Raw genomic sequence first — 25,909 nt, 5'->3', positions numbered from 1 at the left:
TATGAAAATTTTGTGGAAATGTTTGTTATGTTAATTTTTTTTAAAGATGTAAAATTTCATATAATTATGTCCTCAACTCTATAAAATAGACATTACTTTTTAAAAAGTCTAGGAGGAACTATACCTCTGGGTGGTAAAATTATACATATTTTACCTGCCTATTTATAACTTCCTGTACCTTCCCCTTCCAGTTTTCTAGAGTGCACAAATATTATTTTGATAATAAAAAAGTAAAACACAAAATATTGTTTTAAATAACATGGGATTTTGCCTGACCAGGTGGTGGCGCAGTGGATAGAGCGTCAGACTGGGATGCAGAGGACCTAGGTTTGAGACCCCGAGGTTACCAGCTTGAGTGCGGGCTCATCTGGCTTTAGCAAAAGCTCACCAGCTTGGACCCAAGGTCACTGGCTCAAGCAAGGGGTTACTCGATCTGCTGAAGGCCCACGGTCAAGACACATATGAGAAAGCAATCAATAAACAACTAAGGTGTCGCAAGGAAAAACTGATGATTGATGCTTCTCATCTCTCTCTGTTCCTGTCTGTCTGTCCCTATCGACCCCTCTCTCTAACTCTCTCTGTCCCTGTAAAAAAAGAAAAGAAAAAAAGAAAAAAAATAACATGGGATTTCATTGAATTACTGCCTACAATATCTACTTATGAACTATTAGTTGATGAAAACAATTTAAGGTGGATCATGGTGCTTCGAACTGAACAGTAAACATTGTTTTGCTTCTTGATATTACTTTAAATAATAGTATTGAATTTTTCCCTAATTGAATGTTATTGTCCTTTCAGTTTGAGGGTAACAACTTACACCAGCTGGTTCTGAAGATTTGTCAGGCATGTTTTGCCCCAGTATCTCCTCGGTTTTCCTATGACCTGCAGTCCTTGATATCACAGCTCTTCAAAGTATCTCCCCGAGATCGGCCGTCTATTAACTCAATTTTGAAAAAGCCTTTTCTAGAGAATCTTATTGCCAAATGCTTGACTCCCGAGGTGAGTTCCGAGTTGATTCTGTCTGGGTTTTGGTAGAAGTTTTGGTCAGCTGGCCCTCGACACGCGTGCTCAATTTCAGGTCATTCAGGAAGAATTCGGTCACGCCCTGACGCCTAGCACGGGAGTGGCAGCTCCTCAGTCTGCTGGGAAGGTGGTCCAAGGTAAGAACGACTTCACTGTCAATCAAAAACAGTATATGTGTCTCACATGAGTTATAGTATATGGCTGACAATATTAGCAGGGAAATGTCACCCATTATATTGAACGTGGACATTTAAAAAAAATATGAGCAGCCTGACCAAGCAGTGGTGCAGTGGATAGAGAGTCGGACTGGGATGCGGAAGACCCAGGTTCGAGACCCCAAGGTCGCCAGCTTGAGGGAGGGCTCATCTGGTTTGAGCAAAAGCTCACCAGCTTGAGCCCAAGGTCGCTGGCTCGAGCAAGAGGTTACTCGGGTCTGCTGAAGGCCCGCGGTCAAGGCATATAAAAAAAAAAAAAGAGCAATCTACCCAGGAGAAAAATCGTCTTGTCCAAGGGTGGCTAGTGGGTGTGCCTGTATATCTAGCTCGTGTTACCTGGAGGAACCATCTCTTTTCTCTTTACTAGGAAAACTGCATGAGGCAGTGGATTTACTAATACAGAGATGCTTGAAGAGGTAGAACCCAACTTAACTTTTGTATAGAGGAGGTATGGAGAGTGAGAGAGGATTCACACACAGACATGGGTTGATGACGTAAAGCTTGTTTTTGAAATAGAGGGGAAGAACTGGCCATTAAGAATTCTCTTGGGAAGTCCCATTGGAGCTGAAGTTAGGATCTTGGACCTGATCAGTAACAGTAGAAGCATAACTATGTGACCCCCAAAGAAAGCTGGTGATACTTTATGGTAATGTTAAGCAAAAAAAATTTTAGTGTCAGGAATCAGCTGATGACATGAAGTGCTCCGTGTGTGAGTGTGTGTGTGTGTATCAGAGAGAGAGAGAGAGAGAGAGAGAAAGAGATTAGCAAAGGGAAAATACTAATTCAATCACTGGGGAACAATTTTTTTTTCATTTTCTGTTGCGTGAGGTTTTAGAACTGTTTCTGTATATTTCTGCATCACTGATTCCAAATCTGAAATCCATTTTTTGGTGCACGCTCTAGTTTTTATGCAATTTTAATTTCTTTTTGTTACAGTTAATGGCATGCACTGGTTTTTAAATTGGAGTTAAAGGGCAATGACTCTTGGATTGAACATACCACAAGGCAATTAATGTTTTACAAACATCACTTTTACATAATTGTAGTTGTTTTTAAATGTAAAAAATTATTATCTGATAAAAACATACTCTTATTTTGTTTTAAGATTGAATCATGGCTTCTTTGAGTAGGCGTAAATGTAAGAATAGTCCTGACACCTTCTGTTATATATGTGGCTGTTACACACTTCAACGTCAAAGGCACAATATTTCATCATTTGTGACATATGCATATATTGCCTATTTTCAAGTTCCCTTGGGCGATCAAGACAATAATTGAGCTCCTCATATTGTGTGTCATAATTGTGAGGAAATGCTTCATGACTGGACAAAAAGAAAATGCAAAGGAATGCCTTTTGGTATTCCCATGGTTTGGCATGAACCTAAGGACCACAGCAGTGACTGTTATTTCTGTCTGATCCATACAAAGGGCATCGGTAAGAAAAAACGGCATATGATCACATATCCTAATATTCCTTCAGCAACACGACATATCCCACACTCTGAGACACTCCCAGTTCCAGTTTTCAATGGTTTTAGTTCTTCTAAAGACGAAGAAAGTAAACATGGTAATCAAGTATATTTTGATAAGATGCATGAGGAAATGGTTGTAGAATCTGAAGGGTCTTATTCTGATGCCAAGCAGTCATTAACCCCTCAGCAGTTTAGCCAACCCGAATTAAATGACTTAATAAGAGATTTGGGTCTATCAAAGAGAGCAGCTGAGTTATTAGCCTCCAGGTTTCAAGAAAAGAATGTACTTTACTGATCAGCTAAAGTATCCCATTTCAGGAAGCGTGAACAAATTTTTGTGAACTTTTTTTCCAAAGACAAACACTTTGTTTACTGCCATGATATCAGTACTCTTCTCAGCCAGCTAGGTGTTACCACTTACAGTCCAACAGAATGGCAGCTATTTCTTGACAGCTCTAAACAGAGTCAGAAATGTGTTCTCCTACACAACGGTAATGTTTATGCAGCAGTTCCAATTGGTTATTCAACTCATCTGTGAGAAGATTATAATGACATAAAAATTGTCCTCAACTTTCTGAAGTATGAGGAACATAACTGGATCATTTGTGTGGATCTTAAAATGGTAAATTTCCTGCTAGGACAACAGAGAGGTTTCACAAAGTATCCTTGCTTTCTGTGTTTGTGGGACAGCCAAGCCTGGAAGAAACACTGGACACAGAAGGAGGGGCCAAAACGTGAAGCTCTGGAAGTAGGGATGCAAAATATTGTGAATGAACCTGTAGTTAATCAAGACAGAATCATTTTTCCCCCACTTCACATCAAACTTGGCTTAATGAAGCGGTTTGTTCAGGCTTTGAATAGAGAAAGTGAATGCTTTCAGCATATTATTTCTGCTTTTCCTGCCTTGTCTTTCAAGAAGATAAAAGCAGGTGTATTTGATGGACCTCAAATTCGAAGCCTCATATGTGACGAAGAATTTGCCATGAAGATGAATAAGGAGGAGAAAGCAGCATGGCAGTCTTTTGTGGCAGTTACAAAGAACTTCCTTGGCAACAAAAAAGCAGAAAACTATGAACTTCTGGTTCAAAGGATGCTGTTGGCTTTCCGTGACATTGGATGTAACATGAGCATTAAGATTCACTTCCTGAACAGTCACCTTGATAAGTTTCCCGAAAATCTTGGAGCTGTTAGTGATGAGCAGACTACTGCCAAAGCATCAAACGAGATTGTACTCAACAAGTACACAAACGCAAGAGCTACAAACGCAAATTTTTGCCTGAATAGAATTTAAATAAGTTTTCTGCAAATTTTATGATTAAAATATGTGTTTTAATGTTCTATTTTGAAATTGTAGACAAATTCTGATGCAATTATATCTTCTGGTGTATTAGTGTATTTACTGCATTATATAAATTATTATATTTTCACAAAGATGATGCCCAAGAAGATATTCTACTTCATTATGTTAAACTAAATGTTGAAAATTTTACAATAACATGAAAACTTAAAATCTTGAATTGCAAAAAATCTGTATCTTACAGAGAAACACTAATGTCAGATTTGAGATCAGCACACTTGAATTAGGTAAGAACAAGTGTTTTTGTGAATGCAACAAAAGTTTTGTTCCCTAGTGTATTGTGAAAATAAGAGGAGCATAATTGAGCCAGAAGAACATCTGAATTTGAAGAGTGAGGGGGACTAGGAAATCTCTCTCATGACTCAGTGATAGGGAAATACTATCCAATGTGGTAGAGAAAGTAAAACTGAGGAAAGTCATAAAGGGAAAATGAATGAATTAACCTCTTTGCCATGTTTAATTTGGTTTGGCACCATTATGTATTGGTTTAGATTGAGAACGTTTAGAAAGTAGGTAAGTAGAAAATGAGACAAAGTGCATTGTCCACTGCTCTAATATAGGAAAGACAAAAAAAACAAGAACAGATTTGAATGGTGACGAAGAAAACATATTAGAACAACATGGTTCAAACAACAATGTGACGTGGATGTTGTGTCCTGATACTGTGTTTAATTTAATTATTTGTGATATTATATTATGCATATTGTTTCTGTAAATGTTGACATTAATTTTTAATTTTTTTAAAAGCGGTATTATACATTACTAGAAATATGTAAAGGAACCTTGGAAAAACAGCTTTCTCCATTCAAAAAAAGTGCATAATAATTTTCCATCAGCACTTTTCTCACTGGGAATAAATGTCTCTGGGTAAAAACTTACTGTGCTATGAAATGTCCCATATGTTTATACTCTCACAAGCATTAATATTAAAGATGTGAAAAAAAATTTTAATTGAAGTTCTTTTATTTTGGTTAAATAAGATTCTAAAATACAGAAAGTGCGATTCCAGGGGAAGTGCCTACCAAGATCAAGAATATCAGTGCCAGTTAAAAGGAAGAATATAATATATAGAAAGGAGTGGAGACCATCAGCTGGAGCCTGGAAACCCATATCTGTAAGTTGAACTTAGCCCTTTTTCTGTTTTCTTCAGCAGATGATATATTTTACAAACCTACTTACATATATTCATGTGATACAAGTTCATTACTTTGGAATCCACTAGTTTTGTACTTAATAATAAAATTTTTCTGTAATGAGCATTAGAGTGGTACTTCATTGGACAACTTCTGATTAAGATATCTTAAAACATTGATATATTTTCTTAAAAGTATTCTGTACATTAATATTAGTTTTCTTTTTATAACTAAAATTTTTAAAATTTCTTAAAATAAGATTTTCTTTTTAAGACAAGTAAGTAGCATAGTAACAGAAAACATTATGCATTTTATACTCTTCAATCTGACATCATTGAGAATTTTTTTATTATGTGATCATTGATCTTCGAGATTGTCTATGTGTAGTCATTTGAATACACTTCAGCAGAAGTGTCAAATCTTTTAATTCATGCTAGTGAAATGCTTCTGGTATAAAAATAATAAAATAGCTATTGTCATTTAATTGAAGAATTGTATTTTAAAGAAGACTCATGGTATAATTAGAGGATCATTTGGAAATACATTCACTAAGTGTTTACTTGAAATATAGACATTTTAGAAAATATGTTGGTGTATAAATAGATTTTTGAAACTATTAGTTAAATCATTGCTCTTCAACACTAGAATCTATGTAAACACAATAAAATAAAATCAATTAAAAAAGAACTATTTAAAAAAATCATTGCTCTTCATTCTGCTTGAAAGGGGCTTAACTTTATTAAAGAAATTTAAAAAGCTTATTGTGATTTAGAATACTCTGTCAAAGACCTGTAGGAGAGAAAAACATCTAAAAGCTCTTTTTTTAAAAATAGATAATGGTTTATTTATTTATTTTTTAAATTAATTTTACTAGGGTGACATCAATTAATCAGGGTACATATGTTCAAAGAAAACATGTCCAGGTTATCTTGTCAATCAATTATGTTGCATACCCATCACCCAAAGTCAGATTATCCTCCATCACCTTCTATCTAGTTTTCTTTGTGCCCCTCCCCTCCCCCTTTTCCTCTCCCTCCCCCCACATAACCACCACACTCTTATTGATGTCTCCTAGTCTCGTTTTTATGTCCCACCTACGTATGGAATAATGCAGTTCTTGGTTTTTTCTGATTTACTTATTTCACTTCGTATAATGTTATCAAGATCCCACCATGTTGCTGTAAATGATCTGATGTCATCATTTCTTATGGCTGAGTAGTATTCCATAGTGTATATGTGCCACATCTTCTTTATCCAGTCTTCTATTGATGGGCTTTTTGGTTGTTACCATGTCTTGGCCACTGTGAACAATGCTGCAATGAACATGGGGCTGCATGTGTCTTTACATATTAATGTTTCTGAGTTTGGGGGGTATATACCCAGTAGAGGGATTGCTAGGTCATAAGGTAGTTCTATTTTCAGTTTTTTGAGGAACCACCATACTTTCTTCCATAATGGTTGTACTACTTTACATTCCTACCAACAGTGAATGAGGGTTCCTTTTTCTCCACAGCCTCTCCAATATTTGCTATTACCTGTCTTGTTAATAATAGCTAATCTAACAGGTGTGAGGTGGTATCTCATTGCAGTTTTGATTTGCATTTCTCGAATAACTAATGAAGATGAGCGTCTTTTCATATATCTGTTGGCCATTTGTATTTCTTCCTGGGAGAAGTGTCTGTTCATGTCCTCTTCCCATTTTTTTATTGGATTGTTTCTTTGTTTGTTGTTGAGTTTTATGAGTTCTTTGTATATTTTGGATATTAACCCCTTATCTGAGCTGTTGTTTGAAAATATTATTTCCCGTTTAATTGGCTGTTTATTTTGTTGTCAGTTTCTCTTGCTGAGCAAAAGCTTCTAAGTCTGATGTAGTACCATTCATTTATTTTTGCCTTCACTTCCCTTGCCTTTGGAGTCAAATTCAAAAAATGCTCTTTAAAACCAAGGTCAGTGAGTTTAGAACCTATGTCTTCTTCTATGTACTTTATTGTTTCAGGTCTTATATTTAGGTCTTTGATCCATTTTGAATTAATTTTACTACAAGGGGACAAACTGTAGTCGAGTTTCACTCTTTTGCATGTGGCTTTCCAGTTTTCCCAGCATCATTTGTTGAAGAAGCTTTCTTTTCTCCATTGTGTGTTGTTGGCCCCTTTATCAAAAATTATTTGACCATATATATGTGGTTTTATTTCTGGACTTTCTATTCTGTTCCATTGGTCTGAATGTTTATTTTTCTGCCAATACCATGGTGTTTTGATTGTCATAGCTCTATAATATAGTTTGAAGTCAGGTATTGTAATGCCCCCAGCTTCGTTCTTTTTCTTTACAATTGCTTTGGCTATCAGGGGTTTTTTATAGTTCCATATAAATCTGATGGTTTTTTGTTCCATTTCTTTATTTTTATTTTTTTTATTTTTTCATTTTTCTGAAGCTGGAAACAGGGAGAGACAGTCTGACAGACTCCCGCATGCGCCCGACCGGGATCCACCCGGCACGCCTACCAGGGGGCGACGCTCTGCCCACCAGGGGGCGATGCTCTGCCCATCCTGGGCGTCGCCATGTTGCGACCCTCCTGGGTGTCGCCATATTGCGACCAGAGCCACTCTAGCGCCTGGGGCAGAGGCCACAGAGCCATCCCCAGCGCCCGGGCCATCTTTTGCTCCAATGGAGCCTTGGCTGCGGGAGGGGAAGAGAGAGACAGAGAGGAAAGCGCGGCGGAGGGGTGGAGAAGCAAATGGGCACTTCTCCTATGTGCCCTGGCCGGGAATCGAACCCGGGTCCTCCGCACGCTAGGCCGATGTGTTCCATTTCTTTAAAAAATGTCATTGGAATTTTGATGGGAATTGCATTAAATTTATATATTGCTTTGGGTAATATGGCCATCTTGATTATATTTATTTCTCTTATCCAAGAACAAGGAATATTCTTCCATCTCATTGTATCTTTTTCGATTTCCCTTAACAATGGTTTGTAGTTTTCGTTATATAAGTCTTTTACATTCTTTGTTATGTTTATTCCTAGGTATTTTATTTTTTTTGTTGCAATCATGAAGGGGATTATTTTTTTGAGTTCGTTCTCAAATGTTTCATTGTTGGCATATAGAAAGGCTATGGACTTTTGTATGTTAATTTTGTATCCTGTGACCTCACTGTATTGGCTTATTGTTTCTAGTAGTCTTTTTGTAGATTCTTTGGGGTTTTCGATGTATAGAATCATATCATCTGCAAAAAGTGATACCTTTACTTCTTCTTTTCCGATATGGATGCCTTTTATTTCTTTGTCTTGTCTGATTGCTCTGGCTAGAACCTCTAGTACCACATTAAATAAGAGTGGAGAGAGTGGACAACCCTGTCTTGTTCCTGATTTAAGGAGGAAAGCCTTCACTTTTGTGCCATTTAATATGATGTTGGCTGATGGTTTATCATATATGGCCTTTATCATGTTGAGATATTTTCCTTCTATACCCATTTTGTTGAGAGTCTTAAACATAAACTTGTGTTGTATTTTATCGAATGCCTTTTCTGCATCTATTGATAAGATCATGTGGTTTTTGTTCTTTGTTTTGTTGATGTGGTGTATTACGTTAACCATTTTACGTATGTTGAACCATCCTTGAGATTCTGGGATGAATCCCACTTGATCATGATGTATTGTTTTTTTAATATGATGTTGTATTTGATTTGCTAGTATTTTGTTTAGTATTTAGCATCTGGATTCATTAGAGATATTGGTCTATAGTTTCTTTTTTTGTGCTGTCCTTGCACGGTTTCAGTATGAGGGTTATGTTGGCCTCATAAAATGTGTTTGGAAGAATTGCTTCTTCAATTTTTTGGAAGACTTTGAGTAGAATAGGAACCAAGTCTTCTTTGAATGTTTGATAGAATTCGCTAGTATAACCGTCTGGGTCTGGACTTTTATTTTGGGGGAGGTTTTTAATAGTTTCTTCTATTTCTTCCCTACTAGTTGGTCTGTTTAGGCTTTCTGCTTCTTCTTGACTCAGTCTAGGAAGGTTGTATTGTTCTAGGAATTCATCCATTTCTTCTAGATTGTTGAATTTAGTGGCATAAAGTTTTTCATAGTATTCTACAATAATTCTTTGTATATCTATGATGTCCGTGGTGATTTCTCCTCTTTCATTTTGGATTTTGTTTATATGAGTTCTTTCGCTTTTTTCCTTGGTAAGTCTTGCCAAGGGTTTGTCAATTTTGTTGATCTTTTCAAAGAACCAGCTCCTTGTTCTATTAATTTGTTCTATAATTTTCCTGTTCTCTATTTCATTTATTTCTGCTCTGATTTTTATTATCTCCTTTCTTCATCTGGTTTTGGGTTGTCTTTGTTCTTCTTTTTCCAGTTCCTTAAGGTGTGAAGTTAAGTGGTTCACTTGGGCTCTCTCTTGTTTGTTCATATAGGCCTGAAGTGATATGAACTTCCCTCTTATCACTGTTTTTGCTGCATCCCATAGATTCTGATATGTCGTATTGTCATTTTCATTTGTCTGTATATATCTTTTGATCTCTGAGCTTATTTCTTCTTTGACCCATTCATTTTTTAAAAGTATGTTGTTTAGTTTCCACATTTTTGTGGGGGTTTTTTTCTCTTTTTTGCAGTTGAATTCTAGTTTCAAGGCTTTGTGATCAGAAAATATGCTTGGTACAACATTGATTTTTCTGAATTTGATGATATTGTTTTTGTGGCCCAATATATGTTCAATTCTTGAGAATGATCCATGTACACTGGAGAAAAATGTATACTCTGTCACTTTGGGATGAAATGTCCTGTAGATGTCTATCATATCCAGGTGCTCTAGTGTTTTGTTTAAGGCCAATATATCTTTATTGGTTCTCTGTTTGGATGACCGATCTAGAGCCATCAGTGGTGTATTGAGGTCTCCAAGTATGATTGTATTTTTGTCAGTTTTTGTTTTAAGGTCAATAAGTAGCTGTCTTATATATTTTGGTGCTCCTTTGGTGCATATATATCAAGAATTGTTATGTCTTCTTGATTCAGCATCCCCTTAATCATTATGAAATGAACATTTTTGCTTTGAGTACTTTTGCTGTCTTGTAGTCAGCATTATCAGATATGAGTATTGCTACGCCTGCTTTTTTTTGGATGTTATTTGCTTGGAGTATTTTCAGCCTTTCGCTTTGAATTTGTTTTTATCTTTGTTGCTTAGATGAGTTTCTTGTAGGCAGCATACAGTTGGATTTTCTATTTTAATCCATTCTGCTACTCTGTGCCTTTTTATTGGTTAGTTTAATCCGTTTACATTTAGTGTAATTATTGACACTTGTGAGTTCCCTATTGCCATTTTATACATTGCTTTCTGTTAGTTTTGTGTCTTGTTTGATTCTTCTCTTTTGTTTTTCTATCTTTTGTTTTTGTTTAGTTGTACTCCATACATCTTTCCTCTGTTCCTATCTTTTTTAAATCATGTGCTTCTGTGGTGGTTTTTTCAAAGGTGGTTACCATTAAGTAATGAAAAGGGTTCCTACCCTGTTCATTGTAGTGCACTATCTTGTGAGTACTTTTGTACTCCATCGTCCTTTGCTACTGTTAATCTCCGTCCCCCCCCCCTTTTTTTTGTTGTTGTTGTCACAGCTTAAATTGGTTTTATTGTGTTCTTGGTGGAGCTTTTACTTGTGGTTTTGTTTTCTTTTGTTCTTTTTATCTGGTTGGAAAACCCCCTTTAGTAATTTCTGAAGTGGGGATTTTCTGATGATAAATTCCCTCATCTTTTGTGTATCTATGAATGTTTTTATTTCTCCTTCATATTTGAAGGATAGCTTTGATGGGTATAGTATTCATGGCTGAAAGTTCCTCTCTTTCAGGACTTTAAATATTGGGGTCCACTCTCTTCTAGTTTGTAGAGTTTCTGTTGAGAAATCTGATAACATTCTAATGGGCCTTTCTTTATATGTTATATTCTTCTTTTCCCTGGCTGCCTTGAGAATTTTTTCTTTGTCATTGGTTTGTGCCAATTTTATTATGATGTGTCTTGGAGTAGGTTTGTTGAGGTTAAGAAAATTTGGAGTTCTGTTTGCTTCATGAATTTGAGGCTTTAGTTCTTTCCACAGGCTTGGGAAGTTCTCATCTATTATTTGTTTGAATATATTCTCCATTCCATTTTCTCTCTCTTCTCCCTCTGATATACCTATTATTCTTATGTTATTCTTTTTGATGGAGTCAGACAATATCTGTAGGGCTTTCTCATTTTTTAAAAATTTTTGAGTCTCTTTCTTCTTCTTTCTGTTGTGCCTCAAGTTGCTTGTCTTCTATTTCACTAATCCTACCTTCTATCTGGCCTGTTCTATTAGCTAAGCTTGTTACCTCATTTTTCAGCTCATGAATTGAGTTTTCATCTCTGTTTGATTTGTTTTTAGAGTTTCAATTTCCTTGGTAATATATTTTTGGTGTTCATTGAATTGTTTTCTGAGCTCCCTAAATTGCCTTTCTGTGTTTTCTTGTATATCTCTGAGTATTTTTAAGATTTCTATTTTAAATTCTCTGTCATTTTGCTCCAAGGTTTCCAATATATTAAATTTTTTCTTCATAGATTTTTCTTCATCTATCTGTGCTACCTCTCTGTCTTTTGTATCCATGATATTCAATTTCCTTTTCCTTAATGGCATCTGAGGGTGGTTTTGTTGATAGTATTAATGAGAATTAATAAAGAATAAAAAGTTTAAAAAGTTTAAAAAAAATAAAAAAAGAAAAATTATTAATCCCCCCCCTTTTTTCTCTCTCCTCTCCTCTCCTCTCCTCCCCTCTCCTCTCCTCTCCTCTCCTCTCCTCTCCTCTCTTCTCCTCTCCTCTCCCCTCCTTCTTGAGAAAATCTTGTGGTGAACTGTGAATTATATTGTGCTAAATAGAACAAAAACTACCTATAATGGAAGGCCTGAGTTTGGCAGAAGTAATAAAGGGGCAAAAAAGGGGGTATGGACCCAAAAAATGCAAAAAAAAATTGAGTCAAGAATAAAATGATTTGCTTTTAGGTGATGGTTGACTAAGAGATATAATGAGAGGAATAAGAGGGAAACAGGAAAAAGGGGGAAAAATTTAAAAATTACTATTGCATTTAGTGGAGCAAGATTTAGATAAAGTGGAGAGCCAGGGTTGGGAGCACTGCTAGTGAGTTTAAAAAGCAAAGTAAAAAAAACCCCAAAGCGCCACAAAGAAAAATTTGAGTCCCAGATAAAATAATTTGTTTGTGATTGAGGATTGAATGAGAGGAAAAGTAAAGGAGAAAAGAAGAAACTAATATAGAGGGAGAGAAAAAAAGAAAGAAAGAAGAAAACACAAAAATAAGAAAAAAGAAGAAAAGGAGAGAGAGAGAAAGAGTTAAGCATTTTGGAGTGCAACCCTCATAGAGAGAAAGGAAGAAGAAAGAAAAGATAATGGGAGATGTAACACTTATGGGTAGTGTAGTTCAAGGAGAGGAGAGAGTAAGACCGGCAGAGAATTAAACGACCAAATTGGAAGAGGAAGAAAATATCAAGACAAGAAGATAAGAGAAATAAACAAACAAATAAAATAAAATGGGATAGGTTATAAAGTCTGCATATTATTCTTGATTTTGAGAGGTTCTCTTCTTGCTTTTTCTTTTCTCTCCCTCTTCCTGGTCGGTGACTCTGTACCCAGGTTCTGCTCCTGTGGCACCCTTAGGTAGAGGTTTGCAGTTGATAAGTCTCTATGGCGATGTCATATATTGGGCTTCAGTCTCGTTGGCAGTTGAGGCTCATTAGCACTTGCAGGCTCCATTCGTGTTCCCGGAGCCTCCCTCCTAGTCTTTCCTTCCTGAATTAGTAGCCTGATGATCCAGCTATGGGGTTGCTGCTGCCTCTGCCTGGAGAGTAAGAGGCTCAAAGAGCTGGCAAATCCCCACCCTATTCCCACTCGGCACAGGTCTCTGGGTAAGGCTCAATCAGTCAGAGTCCCTAGCATAATCAAGTGGGGCTTCGGCCCACACAAAGACTTCTGACTCTGCCCCTCTGTCCGGGAACATGGGCATCCACTCCTGGGGGTATCTCTCACCCACTATCTGTGCTCGCCAACCAGGATATCTGGCCAGCTGCCTCTCACTCCCGGTGAGGTGCCCTGCCTGCACAGAAAAGTTTGAGCATAGGGAATTTCGCTCCCACTCACTCCCCACGTGCTGCTTTTCAGGGCGCAGGGGTGACCTCAAGACTCCGGTTTTGGCCCACACAAAGGCCTCTGACCCTGCCCCTCTGTCCGGTAACACGGGAACCCACTCCTGGGGCTCTAGGAGGAATCTCTTGCCCACTATCTGCGTGCGCCGACCAGGAGATGGGGCAGATGGCTGCCCCAAGTGCCTTTCTTCATCTGGATTTGGCACGAGTGTTAGCTTGTGTTGACTGAGTTGCCACAAGCACAGTTTTTCCTCGGCTTGGATGTCCATTCCACAGCCTGGTTCAGACGTTTGTGCCACAGTCTGGTTCTATTCATACCCTATGCCCGCCTTAGTTCCTATACTCTCAGTTCCCAGTGAAAGCAGCCCTTATTTAGGTTAGTGAGGAAGGCGGAGTGTTTCTTCCTCCTTATTTCCTTTGGGGTTGATTATATATTTAGTCAATTTTTTGCTCGATCATACCTTCGCGTTTAGTGTGGAACTTCTGGAGGCTCCAAGGATAGATTTTTCTGTCTCTGATTGAAGATCTTATTGAATTTTGGGGGAGATTTATCGGTATCACTCCTTACGGCGCCATTTCTCTGACCTAAAAGCTCTTAGTAAGGATTATGTTAGGAGAACAAACTGACATTTTTCTAATCCTTTGCAAGCTTCTGATAATATAGGGAAATGAAAGAGCCACCCAGGAATCATCTCTGATTCTTATTACCATTTGGAATTTTAGAGAGAATTCTAAAGAAGCTGTTTATTTCCTTTCAATATTTTTCTTTATTTCTAACTATTTTTCAATAAGTAAGTAGTGGTACCTTTTTTTTTTTTTTTTTTTGTATTTTTCTGAAGCTGGAAACTGGGAGAGACAGTCAGACAGACTCCCGCATGCGCCCCACCGGGATCTGTCCAGCACGCCCACCAGGGGGCGACGCTCTGCCCACCAGGGGGTGATGCTCTGCCCCTCCGGGGCGTTGCTCTGCCATGACCAGAGCCACTCTAGCACCTGGGGAAGAGGCCAAGGAGCCATCCCCAGTGCCTGGGCCATCTTTTGCTCCAATGGAGCCTTGGCTGCGGGAGGGGAAGAGAGAGACAGAGAGGAAGGAGGGGGGTGGAGAAGCAAATAGGCACTTCTCCTATGTGCCCTGGCCGGGAATCGAACCCAGGTCCCCCACACGCCAGGCCGATGCTCTACTGCTGAGCCAACCAGCCAGGGCCAGTGGTACCTTCTTTTGATTTGTATATAGGTACAATTATAAAACTAAGAAAACTATTTAATACTTAATTTTTTTTCCTTTTGACAGAGACAGAGAGAGAGTCTGAGAGAGAACCAGATAGGGACAGACAGACAGGAAGAGAGAGAGATGAGAAGAATCAATTCTTTGCTGTGGCACCTTAGTTGTTCATTGTTTGCTTTCTCATATGTGCCTTGACCCAGGGGTGGGGGTGTGGGGTTATAACAGAGTGAGTGACCCCTTGCTTAAGCCAGGCCTGGATGCAAGCCACGACCTTTGGGCTCAAGCCAGCGAACATGAAGCCATGTCTATGATCCCATGCTCAAGCCAGCGACCCCATGCTCAAGCTGGTGAGCCCATGCTCAAGCCGAATGAGATCACACTCAAGCCAGCAACCTTGGGGTTTCGAACTTGGGTCCTCCATGTCCCAGTCCTATGCTCTATCCACTGTGCCACTGCCTGGTCAGGCAATATTTTGAAGATTTAAAAGAAAAGATTATAGTTATTGATTTTAGAGAAGAGAGAGAGAGAGAAATGGGGTGGGGAGAAACAGGAAGCATCAAGTCATAGCAATTGCTTGTCATATGTGCCTTGATTGGGCAAGCTTGGGGTTTTGAACCAGTGACTTTAGCATTCCAAGTTGATGCTTTATCCACAGGTCAGACTAAAGATTTTAAAAATAGGCTCTGGCTGGGTGGCTTGGTGGATAAAGCATTGTCCCAGAATGCTGAGGTCATGGATTTAATACCCAGTCAGTCCAAGTATGGAAAGCAACCAACGAGTGCACAACTAAATGGAACAAGTTGATGCTTTTTTCTCCCTCTCTCTCTCCTTCTCTTCCCACCCCATATGTGTGTGTGTGTGTGTGTGTGTGTGTGTGTGTGTGTATATATATATATATGGTCTGATGAAAAGTTCTGTCTGTTTTTGGAATAAAACAAAATACAAATTTTTCTTACCATCAATAAACTTTATTAAATAATATAAGTGCCATTATTATTAATGATTTCTTGCCAGTGTGAGGGCAATTTGTATATTTGTATATCCCATTTTTGAAAAATGTTTTATCTTTTGATGCAAAAAATTGAACCAGTGCTTATTTGATATCTTCTTCATTTTTGAATTTTTTGCCCTTCAAAAAATTTTTTAAGGACAAAAACAAGTGATAGTCAGAGGGTGCTAATTCCGGGGAATATAGTGGATGTGACAGACATGCTTCTGTAGCATTTCCTCCTTGTTGAAATTTGTAAAACGTACAGTGGTGTAAATGAACTTTATCAGTAGCCATGGGTACACTATCGCTTCACACATAAGACTAACATGAATCAACTTTGTTTTAGTTAATTTGCTACATCAGTATGTATACATTAAGTGATAAAAATAGAGAGGCACACATGCGCCAAATAAACATGTGCTTACGTGTCAAAACTTGTGATAAAAACGAATAGAACTTTTATATATACACACACACATACATATGTAATTTATGTTTAGACTAATAAGTCAAATTTAATGTTTAATATTTAAATAGGACTATACGAAAGTGCCATTTATAGTACTGGTTTGGTAATACCAAACTCCTTTAATTTTTTCTTTTCTGGGAAGCTATTTATTTTTTCTTCAATTTTAAATGATAGTCTTGATGGGTAAAGTAGTCTTTGTTTTAGGTCCCTGCTTTATATCACTTTGGATATTTCATGCCAGTCCCTCTGGCCTGAAATGTTTCTGTTGAGAAATCAGCTGACATTCTTGTGGGAGCTCCCTATTAGGTAACTAATTGTCTTTCTTTTCCAGCTTTTAAGATTCTTTCTATGTCTTTAGCTTTTGCTGCTTTAATTAATTATATAACAGTGTGGGCTTCTTTGGGTTCATCTTGTTTGAGACTCTGTATATGCTGGACTTGTCTGTTCATTTCCTTCACCAGGTTAGGGAAGTTTTCAATCATTATTTCTTCAAATGAGTTCTCAATCCCTTCCTTGCCCTCTCTCCTCTGGTACTCCTATGATGTGGATGTTGGTATGCTTCATGTTGTTCCAAAAGTCCCTTAAACTATTCTCATTTTTTAAAAATTATTATTGTTATTATTATTATTATTTTGGTACTCTGCTTGGGTGTGTTCTGCTACCTTGTCTTTCAAATTGCTGATTGGATCCACTGCTTCATCCAACCTAGTGTTTATTCCTTCTAGTGTGGTGTTCATTTTAGATACTGTATTCTTCATTTCTGACTGGTTCTTTTTTATGGTTTCCATGTCCTTTTTCATGCTGCTATAGTTCTCACTAAGTTCTTTGTCTTTCTCATTAAGTTCCTTGAGCATCCTTATAACCATTGTTTTGAACTCTATATCTTGTAAATTGCTTGCCTTTGTTTTATTTAGCTCTTTCTCTGCAGATTTCTCCTGTTCGTTCATTTGGGGCATATTTCTTAGTCTCCTCGTTTTGGCTGCCTCTTTATTTCTATGTATTAGGTGGATCTGCTATGACTCCCAGTCTTGGCAGGGAAGCCTTCTGTAGTAAGTGTCTTGTGGGACCCAGTAGCACAGTTTCCTTGATCACTTGCACTGGGTACTCCAAGAATGTTCCTTGTGTGGGTTATGTGGACCCTCCTATTGTAACTGAGTCTTAATTGCTATTGGTGTGTGTGTGTGTGTGTGTGTGTGTGTTCAACCCTCAGGCTGGCTGACTGTGAGGATCAACCCCAACCACAGTGTATGAGCCAATGTGCAGGTGTTGACCACATGAAGTGGAATTCAATTCTCTAGGATCTGGTGCCTGCCGAGATTTCTCTTTGGATATGCCCCTTGTGAAACTAATTGGATCCTGCTCTGATGTTGTCTAAGGCTGGATAGTAGGTGTATTGGTTTTGAGGCCTCTTGGGCCAGCCAGTTTAAGACACAGTCTGTGACTGGCCCTGGGCAACCTATTTGGAGCTACAAAGTCATTCACAGTTTGTGCCTGCCTCTGTGGAGCTTGGGTGTGCACAGGAAAGATCAAACTGCACACCAAGGTTGATGAACTTTTACCAGTTCATCAAAAGTCCCAAGGAACCCTGAGATTTACTTCTGTCTGCCTCTGTAGGCTAAAATATTTTTTAATTCTAGGATTTGGAAATTCTAAAATTATTTAACCTGAAAATAATCTTGAGCAAAAACAACAAAAATATACCTTTAATGCCTTGTCTTACCTATTATCACTATAAAACTGTCAATTATTATTAATTTGTATTTTTAAAATCTCTCTTATTAATCCCTCAGATAAAAATGATAGAAAGACCCAAGCCTGCTGAAGTGTGTTCCCACTATGATTATTACTATGCTCAGCTTGACTTGTTGAGGAGGAGAGACCACGAACCAAGTTACCACTGTGTTCCTCCAAAAGCTACCAGCGTTAAGGAGAACTGTAGTGAGGAGGAGAGCCGCAGTCCATCACCAGGTCAATGGTAAGGTGATTGTCTAACTTAAACTTTGGTCCTCTGAAAACATCTTGATACCCTGACCAGGCAGTGGCACAGTGAATAGAGTGTCAGACTGGGATGCAGAAGACCCAGGTTCGAGACCCCGAGGTCACCAGCTTGAGCGAGGGCTCATCTGGTTTGAGCAAAAAGCTCACCAGCTTGGACCCAAGGTCGCTGGCTCGAGCAAGAGGTTACTCCGTCTGCTGTAGCCCCACAGTCAAGGCACATATGAGAAAGCAATCAATGGACAACTAAAGTGTCGCAACAAAAAACTAATGATTGATGCTTCTCATCTCTCTCCGTTCCTGTCTGTCTGTTTCTGTCTATCCCTCTCTCTGACTCTGTCTATGTAAACAAACAAACAAAAACCCCAAAAAACATCTTGATATATCAACATTCTTTACTTTGCAATTCTTCCAAATTGTCCTAAAACAATAATCTAAGAGCTTTCTTTTTTTATTTTTTATTTATTGATTTTAGCCAGAGAGAAAGGGAGAGAGAGAGACAGAAACATCAATCTGTTCCTGTATGTGCCCTGACTGGGAATTGAACCAGAAACCTCTGTGTTTGGACCAATGCTCTAATCAATGGAACTATCCAGCCAGGGCTCTAAGAACTTTCAAACTCTTCATGTCAAATACCTAATTCACTGTTCCCTGGACCTTTCTATTTTATAAAAATTTCTTTTTCTTTCTGAAGTGAGAAGCAGGGAGGCAGAAAGACAGACTCCTGCATGCGCCCAACCAGGATCTATCTGGCATGCCCATTAGTGGGTGATGCTCTGCCCATCTGGGGTGTTGCTCCATTACAACCAGAGCCATTCTAGCACCTGAAGTGGAGGCCATGGAGCCATCCTCAGCTCATGAGCCAACTTTGCTCCAATGGAGCCTTGGCTGCAGGAGGGGAAGAGAGAGACAGAGAGGAAGGAGAGGGGGAAGAGTGGAGAAGCAGATGGGAGCTTCTCCTGTGTGCCCTGACCTGGAATTGAGCCCAGGACATCCACACGCCAAGTCAATGCTCTACCACTGAGCAAACTGGCCAGGGCCATGATTGGATATTTCTATAACTTAGAAAGTGACCACCTCAATAATTCCTTGACCTTTTTTCATCTCAAGGCTGATGGAGTCTATCTTCTTATTCATGCAGCCATTTAACTATGGCCACAGATACATATTCTTACATTTTTAATATTTTTCCTTCTTTAGAGTCAATTCCACTGCATGGGACTCATGAAGATAGTTGTATATGTATCATTTTCCAAAAAGCTTATTAATATTCATCACTAATAATTGAATTACAACTAAATTATCATTTGAGATATATTGGAAAGTGAAATATATTTTATTCAGCATTTATATTGTTGGGATTTTTCAGAATATGGTTGTATTAAAAAGAAAACTTAAACTGCTCTTATGGGAGACTTTCAAAAAATTTACTCCATTACAAATTCCTGCATATCTACAATATTTTCCATTGTTTATTTTACACCAGTGTCAGTATGCCTGTGTTTAGAATAATTGACACCCATTCATAGTCCTGAAGACCTAAGTCTGAGAATTATTTTTTTTAAATGTTGTTGTCATCACATATTTTTCTCTCAGGGGTGGGCATTTAGTGACATTTGGTGACTGTGGTTATTAATCATTGTTGAAATTTTAGATGAATGGTGAAAAATATGAGAGACTGTGATGGTAAGCCCATCAGATAGCTAATGAAAAGAGTAGCTGTGGGAAAAGTAGGTGTTTTATTTTTACTTTTAAGATTTTATTTGTTGATTTTAGAGAGAGGGGGGAAGAGAGAGAGAGAGAGAAAGAGAGAAGGAGCAAGAAGCATCAACTCATAGTAGCTGCTTCTTGTATGTGCCTTGTCCAGGCAAGCCTGGGGTTTTGAACCGGTGACCTCAGCATTCCAGGTTGACGCTCTATCCACTGCACCAGCACAGGTCAGGCAGACATTTATTTTATTATTATTTTGCTTTTGTGACAGAGACAGAGAGAGAGACAGAGAGAGGGACAGATAAAGGACAGACAGAAAGGAAGAGAGATGAAAAGCATCAGTTCTTTTTTGTGGCTCCTTAGTTGCTCATTGATTGCTTTCTTATATGTGCCTTGACTGGGGGAGCTACAGCAGAGTGAGTGACCCCTTGCTCAAGCCAGCGACCTTGGGTTCAAGCCAGCAACCTTGGGCTTCCAACCAGTGACCTTTGGGTTCAAGCCAGCAACCATGGGGTCATGTCTATGATCCCATGCTCAAGCCAGCTACCTTGCACTCAAGCTAGTGAGCTCGTGCTCAAGCCTGATGAACCTGTGCTCAAGTTGGTGACATCAGGGATTCAAACCTGGGTTCTCCACATCCCAGTCTGATGCTCTATCCATTGCATCACCACCTGGTCAGGCCAGATGTTTTATTTTTAAAGATAGTGAATGCTGTTATAGTTTTATTCATCTTCATAACACATTTTTAATTACCTCCATGATCATCAAAAGTTGTATTTTTTACTAGTTTGAATTACAATATTCATATAGGACTTAATAAATGAGTGATACGCATTTTAGATAGTTGAAGCTACAGAATTCCCTTGCTCTTTCTCAACCACTGGGAAAATATTTTCCACTTTGTCTAGATGTGAGAGCTGTCAAACTATTAGCTATTTTGTTTATAGATGATTTTATCTTGTATATAGCATGTTAGGAAGGTCCTTCTCTTTCCTGAATGCCGCTGCCCAGTCTAGGCCTTATTCTACAGTATCCCAGGATGCCTGTTGGATGACTCGACTAGCAACCCCTTCTCCTTGTCCTTCCAGGCCTCCATCCCCAGCTTTCTTTCCATCTGAGCTCTGATTCCATGGGAATCAAGTGTTGATATACTTGTCTGGAGGAAGAGGAATCAGTCTAGGGCTGAGGTCTGTGTGTGTATGTGCATGTGTGTGTGTGTGAGACAGACGGAGACAGAAGGATATAGAGAATTATTTTGGACAGCCCTTGGGTGACTGACTAGTTTTCTCATGGAGATATTGTTATGCACACCGCTTAGGTTTCTGAGAGAGCTGAACCTGCAGGTTAGCCCCCTTTGATTCCAGTACTCTATGTTTCAGACATTAGCCAGGCACTTGAACAGACCTAATCTCCTCTCGTTTTCATATCAGCTTCGATGAGATAGGATTGCGTACGTTTTATATATGAGGAACAAAGGTCCAGAGACCTTAACCAGCTGTCATTTCATCCTATTTCTAAAGGACCAACTTGTTACCTTGACTCTTCCTACACTGGGGACTGATCACTACGATGTTCCTAAAGGAGTTATTTCTGAAATGACTGTTCTGTCTCTGGAGCCCTAGAACTTACTGGTATTCCAACGAATTTATCATATAGTTCATACTGTGATCTGAGATGTAGTAGTTTTTATCTAGCAATCAAGAATTACAGAAATTCTTAGCAAGAAATTCTTCAAAAAAAAAGATAAATATGTAGAGAACATAGATATAAAACTAAAAATGGTTTGACCAGAATTTGACTGGGAAAATACCTTAAATGTTGTGAGAGACAGCTAAAGCCTCATTCTTTTTATTTTTTTAATTCATTACACATTTGTGTGCCAGCATAAGGAGTAGAGGTACAGTGATGGGTCACTGTCCTGCTCTCAGGTTAGCAACCATCAGCCGAATCAGGGTGACAGGAAACAGGTTAGCAACCACCAGCCGAATCAGGGCAACAGGAAACAGGTTAGCAACCATCAGTCGAATCAGGGTGACAGGAAACAGGTTAGCAACCATCAGTCGAATCAGGGTGACAGGAAACAGGTTAGCAACCACCAGCCTAATCAGGGTGACAGGAAACAGGTTAGCAACCATCAGTCGAATCAGGGTGACAGGAAACAGGTTAGCAACCATCAGTCGAATCAGGGTGACAGGAAACAGGTTAGCAACCATCAGTCAAATCAGGGTGACAGGAAACAGGTTAGCAACCATCAGTCGAATCAGGGTGACAGGAAACAGGTTAGCAACCATCAGCTGAATCAGGGTGACAGGAAACAGGTTAGCAACCATCAGTTGAATCAGGGTGACAAGGCTGTAGATTAGAGACCTGCCCAGAGGACGGGGAAGATCCTGATACGCGTTTGTTTATTTGCTCCAATTTTTACCGACTGTGAAAGGACTGAGTCCTTCCTGGATCAGAATATTTTTCTGTTTCATTCTCTCCTGCATCCCCAACTGGTACTATTCTCTTTATCTCCTTTTCTTCTGGATTCCAAAAGATCTTTTCTAGTGTGTATATTTTGAAACTTTGAGCTACTTCTTGAACTCAGAACTTCAAGTCACAGGTGAATTGTGCATCTCATTCTTAAGCTTAAATTCCACTTGTCAAATTGGTGACTAAGACTAGTTAAAATTATTACTCAAGTCAAACATTTTTATTTCCTAAGGCCTGCTGAATACCTTCAGAGGAAATTTGAAGCTCAACAGTATAAGTTGAAAGTAGAAAAGCAATTGGTGAGTAAAATATTATATATGAGAGGCAATCAGCAATTTCCTAATAGTGTCTCTGTTCACAACTATTCATGGATACTCAAAGTTCATTCCATATAGAGGAATAAGACTAGCCCTCCACCTTCCTCAGTTTTTAAGAGCTTAAAGAAGAATAATGGGTATAGGTTTGAATTGGGAAATCCTGGTTTCTCTCTGGCTCTATCACTTGCTGTGTGACTTTAGGTAAGCCATGCAACCTCTCTGAGCCTCAATTTCCTGTTCTACAAATGACAGTTTTAGGATAGATGAGCTTCAAGTTCCCCTTTAGTGCTGCAATTCTTTGATCCTATTCTATTAGAATTCTATACATTTAAAAAAAGTAACTACTGTTTATTATTTGAAATAAAGTTAACCTTTACTGTTAACTATGGTGGCAAAGTTTTGGGGCTGAGGGGGGCTAGAAAGGCATCCTATTTGTATCGCTCTTATTTTGAACTGCTAAAAAGCTCCAGTTCTATTCCCCTAACCTAATCTCATTCTCCAGGGGTTGCTCAACTTTTACTGAATTTTAATTTAACAATTACAGTTTGCCAGTTCAGAAAATGAATCCAGGTGTCTCATGTGTTAGCATAAAGTATCGATTGTTTTGGGTAAACAGCACAAATATTTTTATGAATTTTCTTTAATTTTTAAAGTTTTGCTCTTAAGAATATTTTACTGCTCACTCTAAAAACCTTCCAAAATACTGAATTTAATGGTGATATAATTCTTGTTTGAAGGAAAAGGTCAAAGTCAGATCGAAATATGTTTCCCAAATGCAAGTACGTTTTATAAATTATTTCATTGAAACAATAGGGTCTTCGTCCACCTTCTGCTGAGCCAAATCACAAGAGACAAGAGCTAAGAAGTTATGGAGAAGAACCCAGACTCCAGGAGCTGCCGATCGGGAGAAACAAAATGAAGGAACAGGTTAAAAACAGGCTGTTACATTGCGGTCTTTTGTACTATAATAGGGTATTACTTTTAATGTCTGCAGTACATGCCTGAGAGAGCCTGCTGCACAAATCCTTGTTGGATGTGCTTGTGTGAAGCACCATACTGGGGCTGTAGGTGATACAGACATATATATATCTTCTCTTCTCAGAGAATGCAACATAGTTCGTAAGGCTTTTTACTTTGGATTCATGAAATAATTGCCATTGTTAACAGTTTTGAAATTTGTCTTAGTTACCTAGGGCTGCCTTAAAGTACAGAAAATGGGTGCTTAAAAACAGCAGAAGTTTATTGTCTCACAGTTCTGGAGGCTAGAAGTCCAAAATCAAGGTGTTGGCAGGGCCGTGTTCCCTCAGAAACCTATCGGGGAACCCTTCTGAGCCCTTGCTAGCTTCTGGTGGTTTACCAGCAATAGCTGCAGGCCGCTGTTCTCTGCCATTGTCTCATGGCATTCTCCCTGTGTGCCTGTCTTCACATGGCCATCATCTTAAAAGGACACCAGCCATACTGGATTAGGGGCCCACTCTACTCCAGTGTGACCACATCTTAGCTAACTACGTCTGCAATGATGCTTTCCAAATAAGGTCACATTCTGAAGTACTAGGCATTAGGACTCCCATAAATCTTTTCTGAGGAGAGAAAATTCTACCTGTAACAGGTTCATATATAAAAGTAGAATATATAAAATAACTCTATGTCACAAACTCATTTAAGATCATATGTAAAAGTGGGATTACCCCAGGCCACTGTCTTACAGGGTGTGAGTTACCATAGTCAAAGCATAAGGTGGATTATCTTTAGGGACAGCAGTTTTCTCATTCTGATCATATATCACACATTTAAACACTGTAGGCTGTAAAGAGACTATTTTGTTAAGTTCTTCACGGACATTAAACATTTTTGGTTTGGGATTGCTTTCCAGGAATATTGGAGGCAGTTAGAGGAAATACGCCAGCAGTATCACAGTGACATGAAGGAAATTAGAGAGAAGATGGGGAAGGAACTGGAGGTAAATCAATTCATCCACCTAAATGAAACATCGTATTATTGGTTTAGAGCTGACTAAATGGAGCAGGCATTAAAAGTAATGATCTCATAGAAAAGATAACTTTTTATCATACAAACTCTTTTTTTTTAATAAGAAAGCTGTCAGATTTAATTGAAGCTTCACTTTGTTGTAGTCTACCTGAGGCTACACGGATGATGAGGGTATCTGCCACTCTCAGTTAGGAATGGTGATTAGAAAAACGTTTGTTGCTTGTCTTTCTCATGAATCAGTCAATAGCTGTTGGCTGAGCAGCTGTGCTGCCCCAGAACTGGACTAGATGCCTTAAGTGAAGTCATGCCATGAAGTGGGAAAAAAGACCAGCATTTACTGAATTTACCTATTGGAGTAGTCTCACATGCAAGTGTAAGGGTCTAAATTTCATATAAGACAATATTTGAGTACAGCTAAGATGGTTCTTGAAAATCCCTTAAAGGCATTATATTGGAAACTCATTCTTCTCTATTTTAGATTACTGCTTTTTCAGTTGAATTTCTGATGAGATAGCTGACCTGTGTTTGAAGACCACATTATATAAAACGCACATGATATTTAAATATAAATACTAGCAAAACCCTCTGTGCCGTGGAAAGCTCCTCCTATGCGAGGCCTGTGGGCTCTGAGACTGGACAGGACACAGCTGGGCTCCCATCTCACCTGTGCTTGGCTGCACACTCACTGAGCAGAATCTCCGCCTGCTGAAATGGATCTTTCTCTCTCTCCCCTCCTCCCCACCCTGAGTGCCTAGAGATGTGTCCATACAGGTGACATAGACATGTGGTACAATTCAGCTATCTGTACTGGGGCTTCACGTGCTTTATCTGATTTTCTCCCTTTACAGAGAAGCTAAGAAACTCATCCACACAAGGCAGATGAAATAAATACCAGACTCTAAAACAGCAGTTCTCAACCTGTGGGTCGCGACCCAGGCGGGGGTCGCGACCCAGAGGTTGAGAACCGCTGCTCTAAAACCTCTACTATTTCCAATATATGCTTTTCTACTCATAGATAGTTGAGAAGAGATGACACACAGGTATAAAGCAGTTTTCGAATAATACTAAATATAGCTAAGCTCTGCAAGTGCATAGGAATAAGGATGAGCAGGATGAAGGTTCATGTGGAAGGAGAAAGGTGGAGCCTAAACTGGATGTGAGAAGGAATAGAGGTCAGAGAGTCAGAGCCAAGGAAGAGGAAAGAACCAGGTAAAGATTCAGTTCGAATGGGGGACTGCATGTGCTGGGAGGGGTGGGGTGGAGGTGGTTCTCTTCAGAGCAGAGAGGCTTGAGTAATGGCCAGGAGTCTCGTGCCACTGTCAGCTTTATTTTTAAAGTAGACCTGCGATGGGAAATCTGAGTCCAGGACATTTCTAGAGAGACTGTGA

At 38.8% G+C, this 25,909-nt stretch overlaps 1 protein-coding gene across 1 annotated transcript in view; it reads left to right on the top strand.

Moving 5' to 3' along the window:
* Positions 1 to 25,909, top strand: part of NEK5 (NIMA related kinase 5) — an 86,823-nt gene that overhangs the window by 30,196 nt on the left and 30,718 nt on the right. Inside the window, exons 9-15 of the mRNA XM_066235401.1 lie at positions 799 to 999; positions 1,079 to 1,160; positions 5,048 to 5,181; positions 17,826 to 18,010; positions 22,448 to 22,514; positions 23,346 to 23,459; positions 24,406 to 24,492. Coding sequence (XP_066091498.1) covers positions 799 to 999; positions 1,079 to 1,160; positions 5,048 to 5,181; positions 17,826 to 18,010; positions 22,448 to 22,514; positions 23,346 to 23,459; positions 24,406 to 24,492 — 870 coding nt within the window. The remainder of the gene's footprint in view (positions 1 to 798; positions 1,000 to 1,078; positions 1,161 to 5,047; positions 5,182 to 17,825; positions 18,011 to 22,447; positions 22,515 to 23,345; positions 23,460 to 24,405; positions 24,493 to 25,909) is intronic.

Source organism: Saccopteryx bilineata, chromosome 6 (assembly GCF_036850765.1).
Source record: "Saccopteryx bilineata isolate mSacBil1 chromosome 6, mSacBil1_pri_phased_curated, whole genome shotgun sequence".
Classification (NCBI taxonomy): Eukaryota; Metazoa; Chordata; class Mammalia; order Chiroptera; family Emballonuridae; genus Saccopteryx; species Saccopteryx bilineata.
This window is presented reverse-complemented; position numbering and strand designations above follow the sequence as displayed.